Raw genomic sequence first — 12,292 nt, forward strand, 5'->3', positions numbered from 1 at the left:
AGATTGGCTTATTAGTTTTTGGTGAAATCCAAACTTTACAGAACATGATTGAATCCTCGAACTCAGTGATTAACAAATTGAGACAGGATTTGGCACGCCTATCCGAACGCGATAAAACATTGCAAGCTCGGACGGACACTATGAATGCAAACGTGTGAGGTAAAACAAGATGTTAATATGCACCAGCAAGAGTTAATGAATCTCCATGACAAACCGGTTGAAATGGAAGATGGATCAGGAAGATGTACCATCCGACTCGTGGGCTTGAGTCAGGGTTAGGGTGAAATGCCCTTCAGCTTCATCAGGAGAACTTACCGAGATGGATCCCTTGTCTTGGACAGGACCAGCAGATGAACGTTTGTCAGGAGAATCTGGCAAATGACAGCATGAGGCCTGCACAACTCAGGCGACACCAAGATTGCAGAGGTAGTAGGAAAACGGCCAGAATTTTCCATAGAAAACTTCAATCCTTTTCAAGGTCAGAAATACATTTTTGGAGATTGTTAAATTAAATGCAAAAGCCACTGAAGCGTCATATCGTGTTGCATTACGTATTGGCAAGGCAGGCCAAGCACATACCATTGGAGAGACGTTAATTATGCCGGCAGCAAAGAAACCGATGGCAGGAGAGGCTCTCTGGCAACACAGCTGTGCATCTCAGACATGGCACAGGGTGTGAAGCTTACCACATCTATTCATTTCTGCAACTCATAAAACATTATAATATATGTTTAAACTATTAAAACTAGTGTAGGAAATAGCAAATGTAAATTATATTATAGGATTTAAATGATCATTTTGCTCCAAAAGTAGCACATTTGGTATGGAAAATGAACTTATAAATACAGAAATACATTGCCATTTTACATATTGCATTGCCATTTTGAATATTAGATTTCAAATTGAATATTGCTATCCATGTGCTTCCATACTCCCAACCGTAGGCATATTCAAGTCACGACTGAAACCATACGTTTACTTGTGCATTCTCTCACTGAAGAGGAATCAAATAATTCAGTGCAAGTTCATTATTTTATTCAGTTAATGCCCTTTTATTTGCAATCTCTCCATTTACATTGTGACATTTCACAGCAAAACAAGTTTATCTAACATTTTGATTCTGATGTATTGAACAATCAAATAAATTACATATATTAAAAAAAATTACAACGATTTCTGGTGGCATTTAAAATTGCCAAGTGTATCTGCAAGCATGATGAAAAAAATTAATAATTCTGACCCTGAGCAAGATTAAACCACTTTCCTCCTGAGTAAATTTACAGGTGATTTTGGATATTACTTTTTTTTCCTCGTCGCAGACTTAGAACATTTAGGTTTCTCTCCAGAATGAGTTTGCATATGATGTTTCAAGTCTCTTTGTTTTGTGAAACTCGCATCACACTGAGGACACGCAAAAGGCTTCTTTCTAGTGTGGCGAATTATGTGACTCTTAAGGCTTGCTTTGCTTAAGCATGTCACTCCACAGTGAAGGCACATGTGAGGCTTCTCTCCGCTGTGTGTTTTTGCATGGTTCTTAAGGTGTTTACTGTCTTTGAAGCTCCTTCCACACTCATGAGATTTCTCTCTTGAGTGAATCCTTGTGTGGATTTCAAGAGTTTGTTTACATCTGAAGCTCTTCCCACACAGATCACATGTGAACGGCTTCTCTCCGGTGTGAATACTCATGTGAAACTGTAGATTTCCTTTTAGTGTGAAGCTCTTCCCACATAGATCACATGTGAACGGCTTCTCTCCGGTGTGAAGTTTCATGTGAATCTGTAGATTTCCTTTTAGTGTGAAGCTCTTCCCACACAGATCACATGTGAACGGCTTCTCTCCGGTGTGAATACTCATGTGAATCTGTAGATTTCCTTTTAGTGTGAAGCTCTTCCCACACAGATTGCAGGTGAAAGGCTTCTCTCCAGTGTGAAGTTTCATGTGGACATTAAGGTTCCCTTTATGAGTGAATTTTTTCCCACACTGTTGGCAGGTAAATGGGGCCTCTCCAGTGTGATCTCTCATGTGGACATTGAGGCTTGATTTTTGAGTGAAACGGCTTCCACACTGCTGACATATGAACGGCTTCTCTCCAGTGTGAACTCTCATGTGGACTTCAAGGTTTCGTTTTTGACTGAAAATCTTCTTACACTGTTGGCAGGTAAACGGCTTCTCTCCAGTGTGAACTCTCATGTGGGCATCAAGGCTTGATTTTCGAGTTAAATGTTTTCCACACTGTTGGCAGGTGAAATCACTTCTAGTTTTTGTCTCCAGAGCTCTTTTTTGTGAGGAAACCTTTTTTGTAACTGAGCAACTAACAGACTTTTCTGTAGTTTTTAAATCATGATCTTTCTCAAACTCATTGTTAACTTCAGATTCCTCCAGTTCTTGACTCTCCTCTTTCAGCTGCATTGGGTCTAAAGCAAAACAAAAACAAATACAAGTTTAATAGCACACAGCAAAACATCAAACCCAACAAAGGCCCTGTTTACACCTGGCATTAAGAAGTGTTCTGGTTTACTATGCCACTGAATTTGAGGTCCACATGTGTGGACAATGGGACTTTGCTTCGTTGAAAATGTAAAAATGTCAGCAAAAAATGTAACTGTGAAACCGTAGAATTTGTTAGAAAACATCCATTTATAATAGTTTACAACAGTATAAATTGACATTGCATGTGTGATAAAAAACTTAACATTATTTAATTTTTTCTCATGATATAATTTCCAGAGCGTATTCCTCTGTCAAAGGCACTGAAATTAGTTCTGGAGTCAATTTCTGGGGACAACTTAGAGGTAGAGGACTTGTCTGACAATGATGACCCCGTAGAGGATGTTGATAACCATCCTCCACAACAGGAGACAAGCAGCAGAGAGGAGGAGAGTAGTGGGGATGAAGACCCCACTCCACAGCCCACTGAGGCCAGCCGGGGACGTAAACGCCTCCGTGGTAAAACTTATGGTTATCGTTCAGACCCTAGCATTGCCATTTTGCGCACTACCAGACGTCGGACTCAGCAGGTTGAATCTGATGGCTCAAACGATGGCCCTGAAGAGCCCAAGCAAGGACAAGGAGTGCGCTGGAGGGCTGCTCAATTGACCCCAAACAGAGAAGGCTAGACCACACTGGACTATATAAACCAGTATATTGATAAAGATTTAATGAAACTGATTGTATACTGCTCCAATGCTACAGCGCTAGCTAAGAGTGGGTACCCACTCAACACATCAGTTGATGAGATGTATAATTTCTTTGGTGCCTCAATTTTGATGTCCTGTGTACCGTACCCACAAATCAGGATGTACTGGTCCAGCGCGTTAAGATTCCCAGCCATCACAGAAAGATTCACACGCGACAGATTTTTCAAACTGAGGCAATCAATAAAGGTGGTCATTGATGATGACATTCCAGAGGACCTGAGGAAATGTGGTAAATTCTGGAGGGTGAGGCCTTTTCTTGACCACATTCTGAAAGGCTGCAGGTCTCAGGCAAGACTCAAGAGCGTTTCTATTGATGAGCAAATGATACCATTTACAGGAGCCTGTCCTTATCGACAATATCTGCCAATGAAGCCCAATCCAGTTGGCATGAAAAACTTTGTTTGTGCTTCAGCAGAAGGCATCATGCTCGACTTTGAATTATATCAGGGTGCAGATGCACTGATTGCACAGGTCCAAGAACCAGGTGAACTCGGTTTGGGAGGCTTGGTCATTGATCGTCTGTCTGAAACTCTTTGGATGCTCATGCACTTCACAGATGTTAATTTAGCCAACAGCTGGCTACTGTACCGCCAAGACCACACAGTATGCGGCACACCAAGAAAGGGCATCAGGCAATTTCTTGAATTCCGAATGGAAGTGGCTAAGAAATTCTTGGCCCAGCATAACAATGCACAGGAAGACAACACACACCATTCAGAGCCAAAGAAAAAGCGCCCTGTGAAGGAAGTACCCCACATCTCAGTCCGCAGAAGGGCTAATGCACATCTTCCAGAGGTGGTCAACCTAAAGAATGCAGCGCGCTGCAGAGCGACAGGCTGTCCTGGGAAAACTCGAGTCCGATGTGTAACATGCAAAGTGTGCTTCTGCTTGCAAGCGGAACGCAACTGTTGCACAGTCTTTCACAGCAGGTAAGTGTGATCAACTGTTCCCACAGACAAAAAGGACATTCCTAGTTTGGAGTAGTTGAAGTTTTGGAGTGTTACATAAAAGCAAAAACGAAACATTAGAAAATATTTAAGGTTTTTGGATATGATAGCTTGTTTCTTATAAATTTAGCTTTTCTATATCCATGTTCAGAAGTTGAAACATTTATATATGCAACAGTAACAATAAAATGTTCAGGCACAGTGCTCAGGCTATAAATAAAAGAGATTTGCACTTTGTTACACCAAAGTTCAGGTCTTAGGAGATTAATATTTATTTAAACATAACAGTATCAATAAATAAGCTTAAGTTAATCTACAAAAAGTATTGTATTTACTTTGAAATGTGTAACCCAACAGTATGCAGATTTTACAGCTGTGTACACTTTTCCTTGGAACAAATATATGAATTATATGAAGCTCATAGCTTGTATAATTACTCCGAAGGACTCGTCGGTTCTCTGACTGCCAGAATTGGCTACAGCGCTCAATGTACACCCTAAGGGCCTGGACCGTGTGCTTACTCATCCTCAGTAAAAGGAGAGCAGAGAGCGGTATGACTTGTGCTCTAAAGGGCATGGAAAGCACTTTAGGCACATAGCCCCTTCTTTATCTAATGATGACTTTACTAACATTAGGCCCAAAATCGAGGCAAGATGCTTCCTCTGAAAGAACCAGCAAATCGCCAACTCACTTGACCGATGCTAAAGTTAGCAGAAGAGGCTGAATGTGTTCATGACCTCCCGGGAAAGACATGACGTTTCCCATCAAGCGGCCATAGATGGAGGCTCCACAACTCGGGTTGGGGATGCCAAACTGTCCCTCCCGCTTGGGAGAGGAGGTCCACCAATGGAACTGAGCATGGTGCTGCTGATAGTGGCTGAGTCACATCCCGGGGAACCACGGCTGGTTCTGCCAGTGTGGTGCCATAGTGAAACCGAGCATTGAGCTGATACAGATAGGGCGATTTCCAGTGGACCAGGGCTTTGATATAACCGTGGGTCACCCTGAAAATGAGACGGCCCTCATGCCACACTCAAGGTAGGACACCTTCAACATGTGTTGTAGTGACAACCCCAAGTGAACTACTGAGGAGGCTGCTAACATGAGGCCCAATAGCTTCTGAAACTTTTTTAGGGGAAGGCTGTCCACGACTCCGAATGACGCCGCCAACCTCTGAATTCTCAGAGAGCACTCCGGTGAAATCCAGGCCCGCATTTGGCCAGAGTCGAGGACTGCCCCAAGAATGGGATTTGTTGGCTGGGGGACAGTGAGCTTTTGCTTAAGTTGATCCTTAAAGCCAGACTTTTCAAGAAGCTGAAGAGCAGAGATCTCTGCATGCATAGTTTCTCCTTCGACTGGGCTAAAAGCAACCAAGCTACAGTCGAGGTAGATACAGATGTATACTCCCATCTGTCTCAGTGGGGAGAGGGACACATCCACGTATTTCGTAAAAGTGCGAGGAGCTAAGGACAGTGGTAGGACTGCAAATTGGTAAGACTCGTGAATCTCAAGAAAGGACTGTGATGTGGGGCTATCTGGATATGAAAGTAATCGTCCTTCAGATCCACTGATAAAAACTAATCCCCTGGGCAAATCTGCAAGAGGATTTGTTTCAAAGTTAACTTTCTGGACGGCCGTCTTATTAAGGCGTGGGATCAGATATCTCAAATCGAGGATGGGCCTGAGGCCTCCATCCTTCTTTGGAACAAGGAGCTGGCGAGTGTAAAAGCCTGACTCGCTGTGGAAACTTCCTCCACAGTGCCCTTCACTAGCAGAGCTTGCACTTCAGCTCAGAGGACGAGTGTGTCAACGTCCTAGAATGGGAACAGCGAACTGAAGAGAGTAGCCTCATTTGATTATTTCAACCCAATTTGGCTTCTGTGGCGGGGGGCTGATGCTTACGATGGGATAATGAAGAGGAGGAAAGCTTTTTGTGAGGGTTTTTGTTTATTATTTGATTTGCTATAACAATATAAGGTAGTCTGGGCGCATACTACTGGTGGGGCGGACCCAGTCACACAGCCCCAACAACGCCCGGAACTGAACTGAACACAACACTTGGTTGCTTTGAGGATGGTCCGCCTTGGTGGCTGCGCATCGCCTGTGAAGACTTCGGGGCTGCTGTAAAATGCTCAGCGAAGCCGTCCACCCCAGAACCGAACAAAAGAGGGAGACACGGGGGAGTCAAGAGCTGTGTCCGAAACCGCTCCCTATTCACTATATCGGGTGTCGGCCATTTTGTATTGGTGTCTGAATTCTAAGTGAACGACATCATTCCCTAGCTGTATAAAATTAATGATTAGTTTTCTCCCTATGAATATATTCAAACAGTTGCTCACCAGTCTAATAAAACACAATATATTAAAGCGTCTTTGGTGTTTCCATGGTTTCTACAGAATAAATCGAGGGTAATGTGGATATGATGTCATTGATAGGCGACGCACGAACACGGTCTGTGTCCTGGTTAACACTGCTTATTTCTCTGGATTTAAACATTCTTAGAAACATTTGGGATAATGTAAGTACACAAATCAACAAAATATATAACATTGTTCTAGTGGTTTTTGGATATTTTAATCCAAAAATCTTACATAGTGTGCCTTTAATGTGCTACATGTCGTAATATTGAATGTCCAACATGGAAGTAGGAGTTTCTCAGAGGCTCTTGAAGCAGCATTAGCATTAGTCTGGTCATGTGACCTCAACAAACATGTCTGTCCACATGAGGTGACCCGCTCCATGTCAAATAAAAACACTTTTAATTAGTACACTCATATGACATTCTTCTGAAATATCATTCATTTCTGTAGATGCAGACATTTTAATAAGGATAAAGAGAAGAGAATGAAACTAACCTGTTTGTTGTTCAGCATCTTTGGGTTTCAAGCTGTACACTTCTACAATCTTTATGTCTGCACTCTCCTGTTTAATAAACGCCATCTTTATAATAGTGACACGTGGATCTCAGATGCTTCTCCAGGAGTTTTCCTGTGTGTTTGGACAAATTGTCAAGTTTAAGATGAGAATAATTAACAGAAAGAATCTCAATCAGCTCTAGTTCAGTAGTTCAGCGCACTGGTGAGGGAGTCAGTCAGAGGGAGAGTTAATGGACTTAAATAAACTGACTAGACAAAAAACACAGAGAACTACAAATTGAAAAAAGAATACAATTATAAAGACACTTCATATGATTCATAGACTACCATAAATTGATTCAACTTTAAAGGGGTGGTATAATGCCCTTTTCACAGGATGTAAAATAAGTCTCTGATGTCCCCAGAGTGTGTGTGTGAAGTTTTAGCTCAATATACCCCACAGATATTTCTATATAGCATGTTAAACGTGTCACTTTTTGAGTGTGAGCAAAAAAGCACTGATTTTTTTTCTGTCCCTTTAAATGCAAATGAGCTGCTGCTCCCGGCACAGGGGGCGGAGCTTCAAGAGCTCATGTCCTGAAATTTTCAAAAACTTTTTTGATTATGTTTAAATATATGTATGTATCTGATGTATTTTTATCTTCTAGTCATTGATTAGCATATTCTGTCATGATAATCTATAAATTGCGTTCCCGGAGGCGGGGTTTATGTAAATTTTAGGGTTAGTGATGTCACTAACCTGGGATGAATGTGGTATAGTCTCTACCAGCCGTTTGTTGTAGTCCTTAAAAAGCGATTTCTTTAAAAGCAAATATCTCCCTTTGCTCTGAACTTTGAGTTGTAACTTTGCAAATTTTGTTTACGCTCAAACAGCAACATTACACACTAACTAAAGTTAGAAAAGTCCAATCATAATCAACCACCCCTTTAAATAAATGTGACCCACGTTGGCAAAAGCAGTCGGAATTAACTAATTTTAAAACATTTGTTATTGTTATTGTTAACAATAACAAATGTTGTTATAATAATTTTCTATTAAAAAACTATTAAAAAACCTTCAAAATGATAAAGAATGACTGAGCTACACCTGTCTGAAGTCGACAGAGTCAGCAAAGTTAATGTTGAGAAAAATTGCGTTAAAGTTTTCTGACGGTTCCTGAAAAGAATCACACCAAATTTGGCACACACCAAGTCAAAATCAATACCTATAGGAAAAATACATACTCGACTTTTTTTTCCCCATTTTACTACAATAGTTTGATTAATATTTACTTATTTATTTTAACATTTTATTTTTACAGACAGCTTAAGACCTACTGTACCACACAGATATTATATAATGTTACACTTCAGATGTTTTTTCCCAACAGTTAGGCCTAAATGTTCCCTTACTAGATAATGTCTGCGTGAGAGATATTTTGAAATGCTGTAATTCTGTGTGTACTGTACGTGTATATCGGGATCACGCGTGTCTGAGAGTCTTTGTGAGCGCGCTTCGGATGTGTCTGTCAGTGTGAGTTAGATCGTTTTGTTAACATTTGAAAGTCACATTTCACTGGTTCAGACTCACGCCATTGAGAATTCGCTATAAATATTCACAAAGTAGGAATACTGCGCTTTACAACTGTACCAAACTTGAGCTGAGGGGAAGCGCCAGTCAAGAAGTGGCATTTCTCATGGACAAAGGACAGGTACTCCTCTCAGAAAACACACAAATAAAGATACTTTTAGATGTTTAATTGCTATTTGGAGCATTGGGATGAGGGATTAATTAACTAATTTCTGTGAAAACCTCAAAATCGACAAATTCACTTGTTTTACCTGTAGCTCGAAATTAGCCTGTGCGCATTCCAGCTCATTTAACTAGCACAGGTCACAATTTAGATAAACCTTCCATGAAAACATTGCAGTTGGTTTGTAAAAGTGTGTTTGTGTTTCCGCTGCATTTACACCATTTCGACCAGCAGATGAAGGTCACAATAGTTAGTATAATCCTGCAATACCAGAGTCTGCATTTTCAGTTTTATCTTTCCACATTAAGCCCAAAGTCCATGATTAGTCATTAGTAAATTTTGGGCTGGTGGATTTACAAATGATTGGTATTGTTGGTAAGATTACGAGATTACAGGCAGAAGTCATTCTTGCCAACTAGACGATTCACTCTCACACAGAAGACAGATGAAAAACCAGATAGACACACTTTCCAGACATTTCAGCTCTTTAAAATAGTTAGACACCAAAACTGCTTCTCTTTTTGTAGTTAGCAAGTATTTCAGACCAGACGGGCCACACATCAGACTTCCACCATTTGTAAAGTAGTTTTGCAGTGTTATGAGAAGCTAGCAACAGCAATATCTAGGTTAGTTAAATAAAAAAATAAAATAAAAAACACCAAAAAGAAACCTCCCGTTGTTGCTACCTTGTCGTGGTGGGGAGGCTTGTGTGCCTCCGTGACCCTGAAGACTATACCAGCGGGGGTTACAGCTTGTAATACAAAAAAAGGTACTTTTTATGTATACTTTTACTTTAAAAAATGAAGCCTATTTGGGTGTATTTTGGGCATATTTGATTAGTGTATAGCTCATTTGCATATTAAAATTCATTTTCAAAGAAACTTGTAATACAAAAAAATGTTACTCTTCATGGGTACTTTCATTGTGTAAAGTTTCATTTTGATAGGAGTAAAGGAAGAAAAAAGCCCCATTGGAGTGTATTGCTGTCTGGCACACATCTCGGATTGATGAGAATTTAACATAATCAACTAGGATTTCTTAGGACTTTTAGTATGTTTTTCTGGACACCTCATAGAAACTATGCTGAAAATAATTATTTTACAATTAGTCTGTCGTAAAACGCTACTTTGCCTGGACTACAGGTGGAACGCACTTCAAAATGGCGGTAGGGATTCCCCCGAGGGGAAGTGCTTAGGGAAGTTGGCAAGTGCGTGTCTAAAAGTGGACTGGAACGCAGCCATAGACAGGTAATAGCTCATTTGCCTTTCTTTCCATCAAAACTTAATTTTAAACCAGAATATATGGGTTTATATAATTATACAAATTAGGTTAAATATATCAGTAGGGTTACGGTTATGTTTTTGATAAGGAGAAAATATAAATGAAATTGAATTAAGAGTAAATCGTTACTGAAAATAAATAAGACAAATACAGTAAGTGCTATAAAACTGCTAGTACTAGAAGCGAGTGTCATATACGCTCTGGTATTGCAGGATCATTAACAGATTATGTCTATTTGAAAACTTTAAATGCTTAAAAACACAAACCTTTCTTCAGCAGATTCACAACAGAGGCAGAGTAGCGCGGCGCAGCCTTATGACATCACAGCAACACACCAAAATAAAAGTCCTGGTCACAGGCTAAAATCACTAAAGTGCACAGAAATTTAGACTATATACAAAAACACATACAAGAAATAATGTGAAATACATGTTAAATACATGCTGTATGGTAACAACATAAAACAGATATAGACTAATCGTTTAATGTAAGTTTATTACTTTATTTGTTGAGGTCAAATCAGTCCACACTAACTGATGTAGAGCAGTGTTTCCCAAAACTGTGAGACAGGTCATTCCTGGTCTCCTGTTGAACATCATAACATTTAGAAAATCAACCTCAGTTTTTAAAATAACTTGTGCAATCACTATAGGGAGAATAGATCAAATAAATAACTTTAAGTATTTATGAAACAAAATAGTAACGCTTTAGATTACAGCCAGCAAAATACAGCATAAGTAAAACAAATGTACAGCGTACCTTTCAGTAATTATAACATACCTTTTAAGAACTTACATGTAGAAATAAGGGAACAATATGTACAGTTTGGGGAATAGAGATGTAACAACCAGGAAAACTAAAAAAAATATTTATACAGGAAATATTTTAGTACGGAAGCCCTAAAAGGCCATATATTATTATTTTTTTACTTCTTGTTTTCTTGTGATCACGACATAATAAGAGTGGTTTTCTACTGAGCCCCTAAGGGGACATTGTGGTGGGAAAAAATATGTGTCAAAGTGTGTCAAGTCACCTTTATTTATATAGCGCTTTTTTAACAATACAGATTGCATCAAAGCAGCTTCACATTGATAACATGAAAATAATACAACAAAGTTTGTTTCTAGAAGAAAATTGCATCATCGTCCACCATAAGTAAGGCAGATCAATAATATTGTTGAATATTAAATGTTATATAACTAACGAATAAATAAATGAATAAATTGTATTTATTTTTGACTCGTAGTAAATAGACACAAATTATAAACAAAATGTTTATACATCAAAATGTAACAAATTAATGTTTATCTCTGGTTTGTTGAACAATTTACGGCGGTTACATGGCCTGACGTGATTTTAGGCTTTATTTTAGACTAATTTAATCCAATAGTGAAAAGTATACGTCGTTACTATATTTCATTGTAGATCATCTTAAAATGAATAACCAGCATTGAACCATTTACTAATTAAAAATAACCTAATAAATGATCAATATTGTTTTTAATAAATTTCTTTGTACATTGCCTGAGTCTCAGCTCTTCAGTAGGCATCAGAGTTGAGGCGTCATATCAGCTATGCATTCCGCTAGTTTAGTGAATTGGTAAGTTTCGTCGGGGCGTGAAGAAATATAGAGCTGAGTATCATCAGCATAACAGTGAAAACTAATGCCATGCTTCCTAATGATATCTCCCAAGGGTAGCATGTACAGAGTGAACAGCAGCGGTCCTAGTACTGAGCCAAAATGGTCATGCCCTTCACTCGCTAACTTCCCTCCGTCTCGTTCACTCAGATGTACGTCATTGCTTAGGTTGCACGAGTGCCCACTACTGGCGGAGGCTTTGCAATGGCTGAACTGGAATGTGCTGAAGCCCTTGATCACTTAGAATCCACTATGGGGTTGATTTATTTTTATTTTTTTTTCCCTTACAAAATAGTTTAATGCAACATTCTATATGTATATAGATGTGTTTGAGTTGTTTAAAATTATTATTATTATTTGTTTTTTTTATATGTCATAGAGTTGTTTATGGTGGGGTAAATTAAACGCAATATGCGTTGACGTCACAATCGTGTTGCATTGTGGTATATGGAGCTGCCTGAAGTGTACATAAAGTAGGCTGCGTTCCAGTCCAATATTGTCATGCCCTTCACTCGCTAACTTCCCTCCGTCTCGTTCACTCGGATGTACGTCATTGATTACGTTGCACGAGTGCCCCCTACTGGCGGAAGCTTTGCGGATCAGCTGTGGAGTTGATTTA

General features: G+C 39.5%; 1 protein-coding gene across 2 annotated transcripts; it reads right to left on the reverse strand.

Annotated features, from left to right (window-relative positions):
- Positions 1 to 1,038: 1,038 nt before the first annotated feature.
- Positions 1,039 to 10,356, reverse strand: LOC307165103 (uncharacterized protein). Of its 2 annotated transcripts, none has more exons than XM_079882403.1 (3): positions 10,300 to 10,356; positions 7,000 to 7,132; positions 1,039 to 2,414 (listed from the first exon to the last, which is right to left on the reverse strand). In XM_079882403.1, exons 2-3 carry the CDS (start codon positions 7,082 to 7,084, stop codon positions 1,297 to 1,299), a joined length of 1,203 nt encoding a protein of 400 aa, XP_079738529.1. In that variant the 5' UTR covers positions 7,085 to 7,132; positions 10,300 to 10,356; the 3' UTR covers positions 1,039 to 1,296. The 2 variants fall into 2 exon arrangements, with proteins under 2 accessions (XP_079738529.1, XP_079738528.1); XM_079882402.1 differs by having other exon boundaries at positions 10,295 to 10,311.
- Positions 10,357 to 12,292: the final 1,936 nt, after the last annotated feature.

Source organism: Squalius cephalus (assembly GCF_949319135.1).
Source record: "Squalius cephalus genome assembly, chromosome: 9".
NCBI lineage: Eukaryota > Metazoa > Chordata > Actinopteri > Cypriniformes > Leuciscidae > Squalius > Squalius cephalus.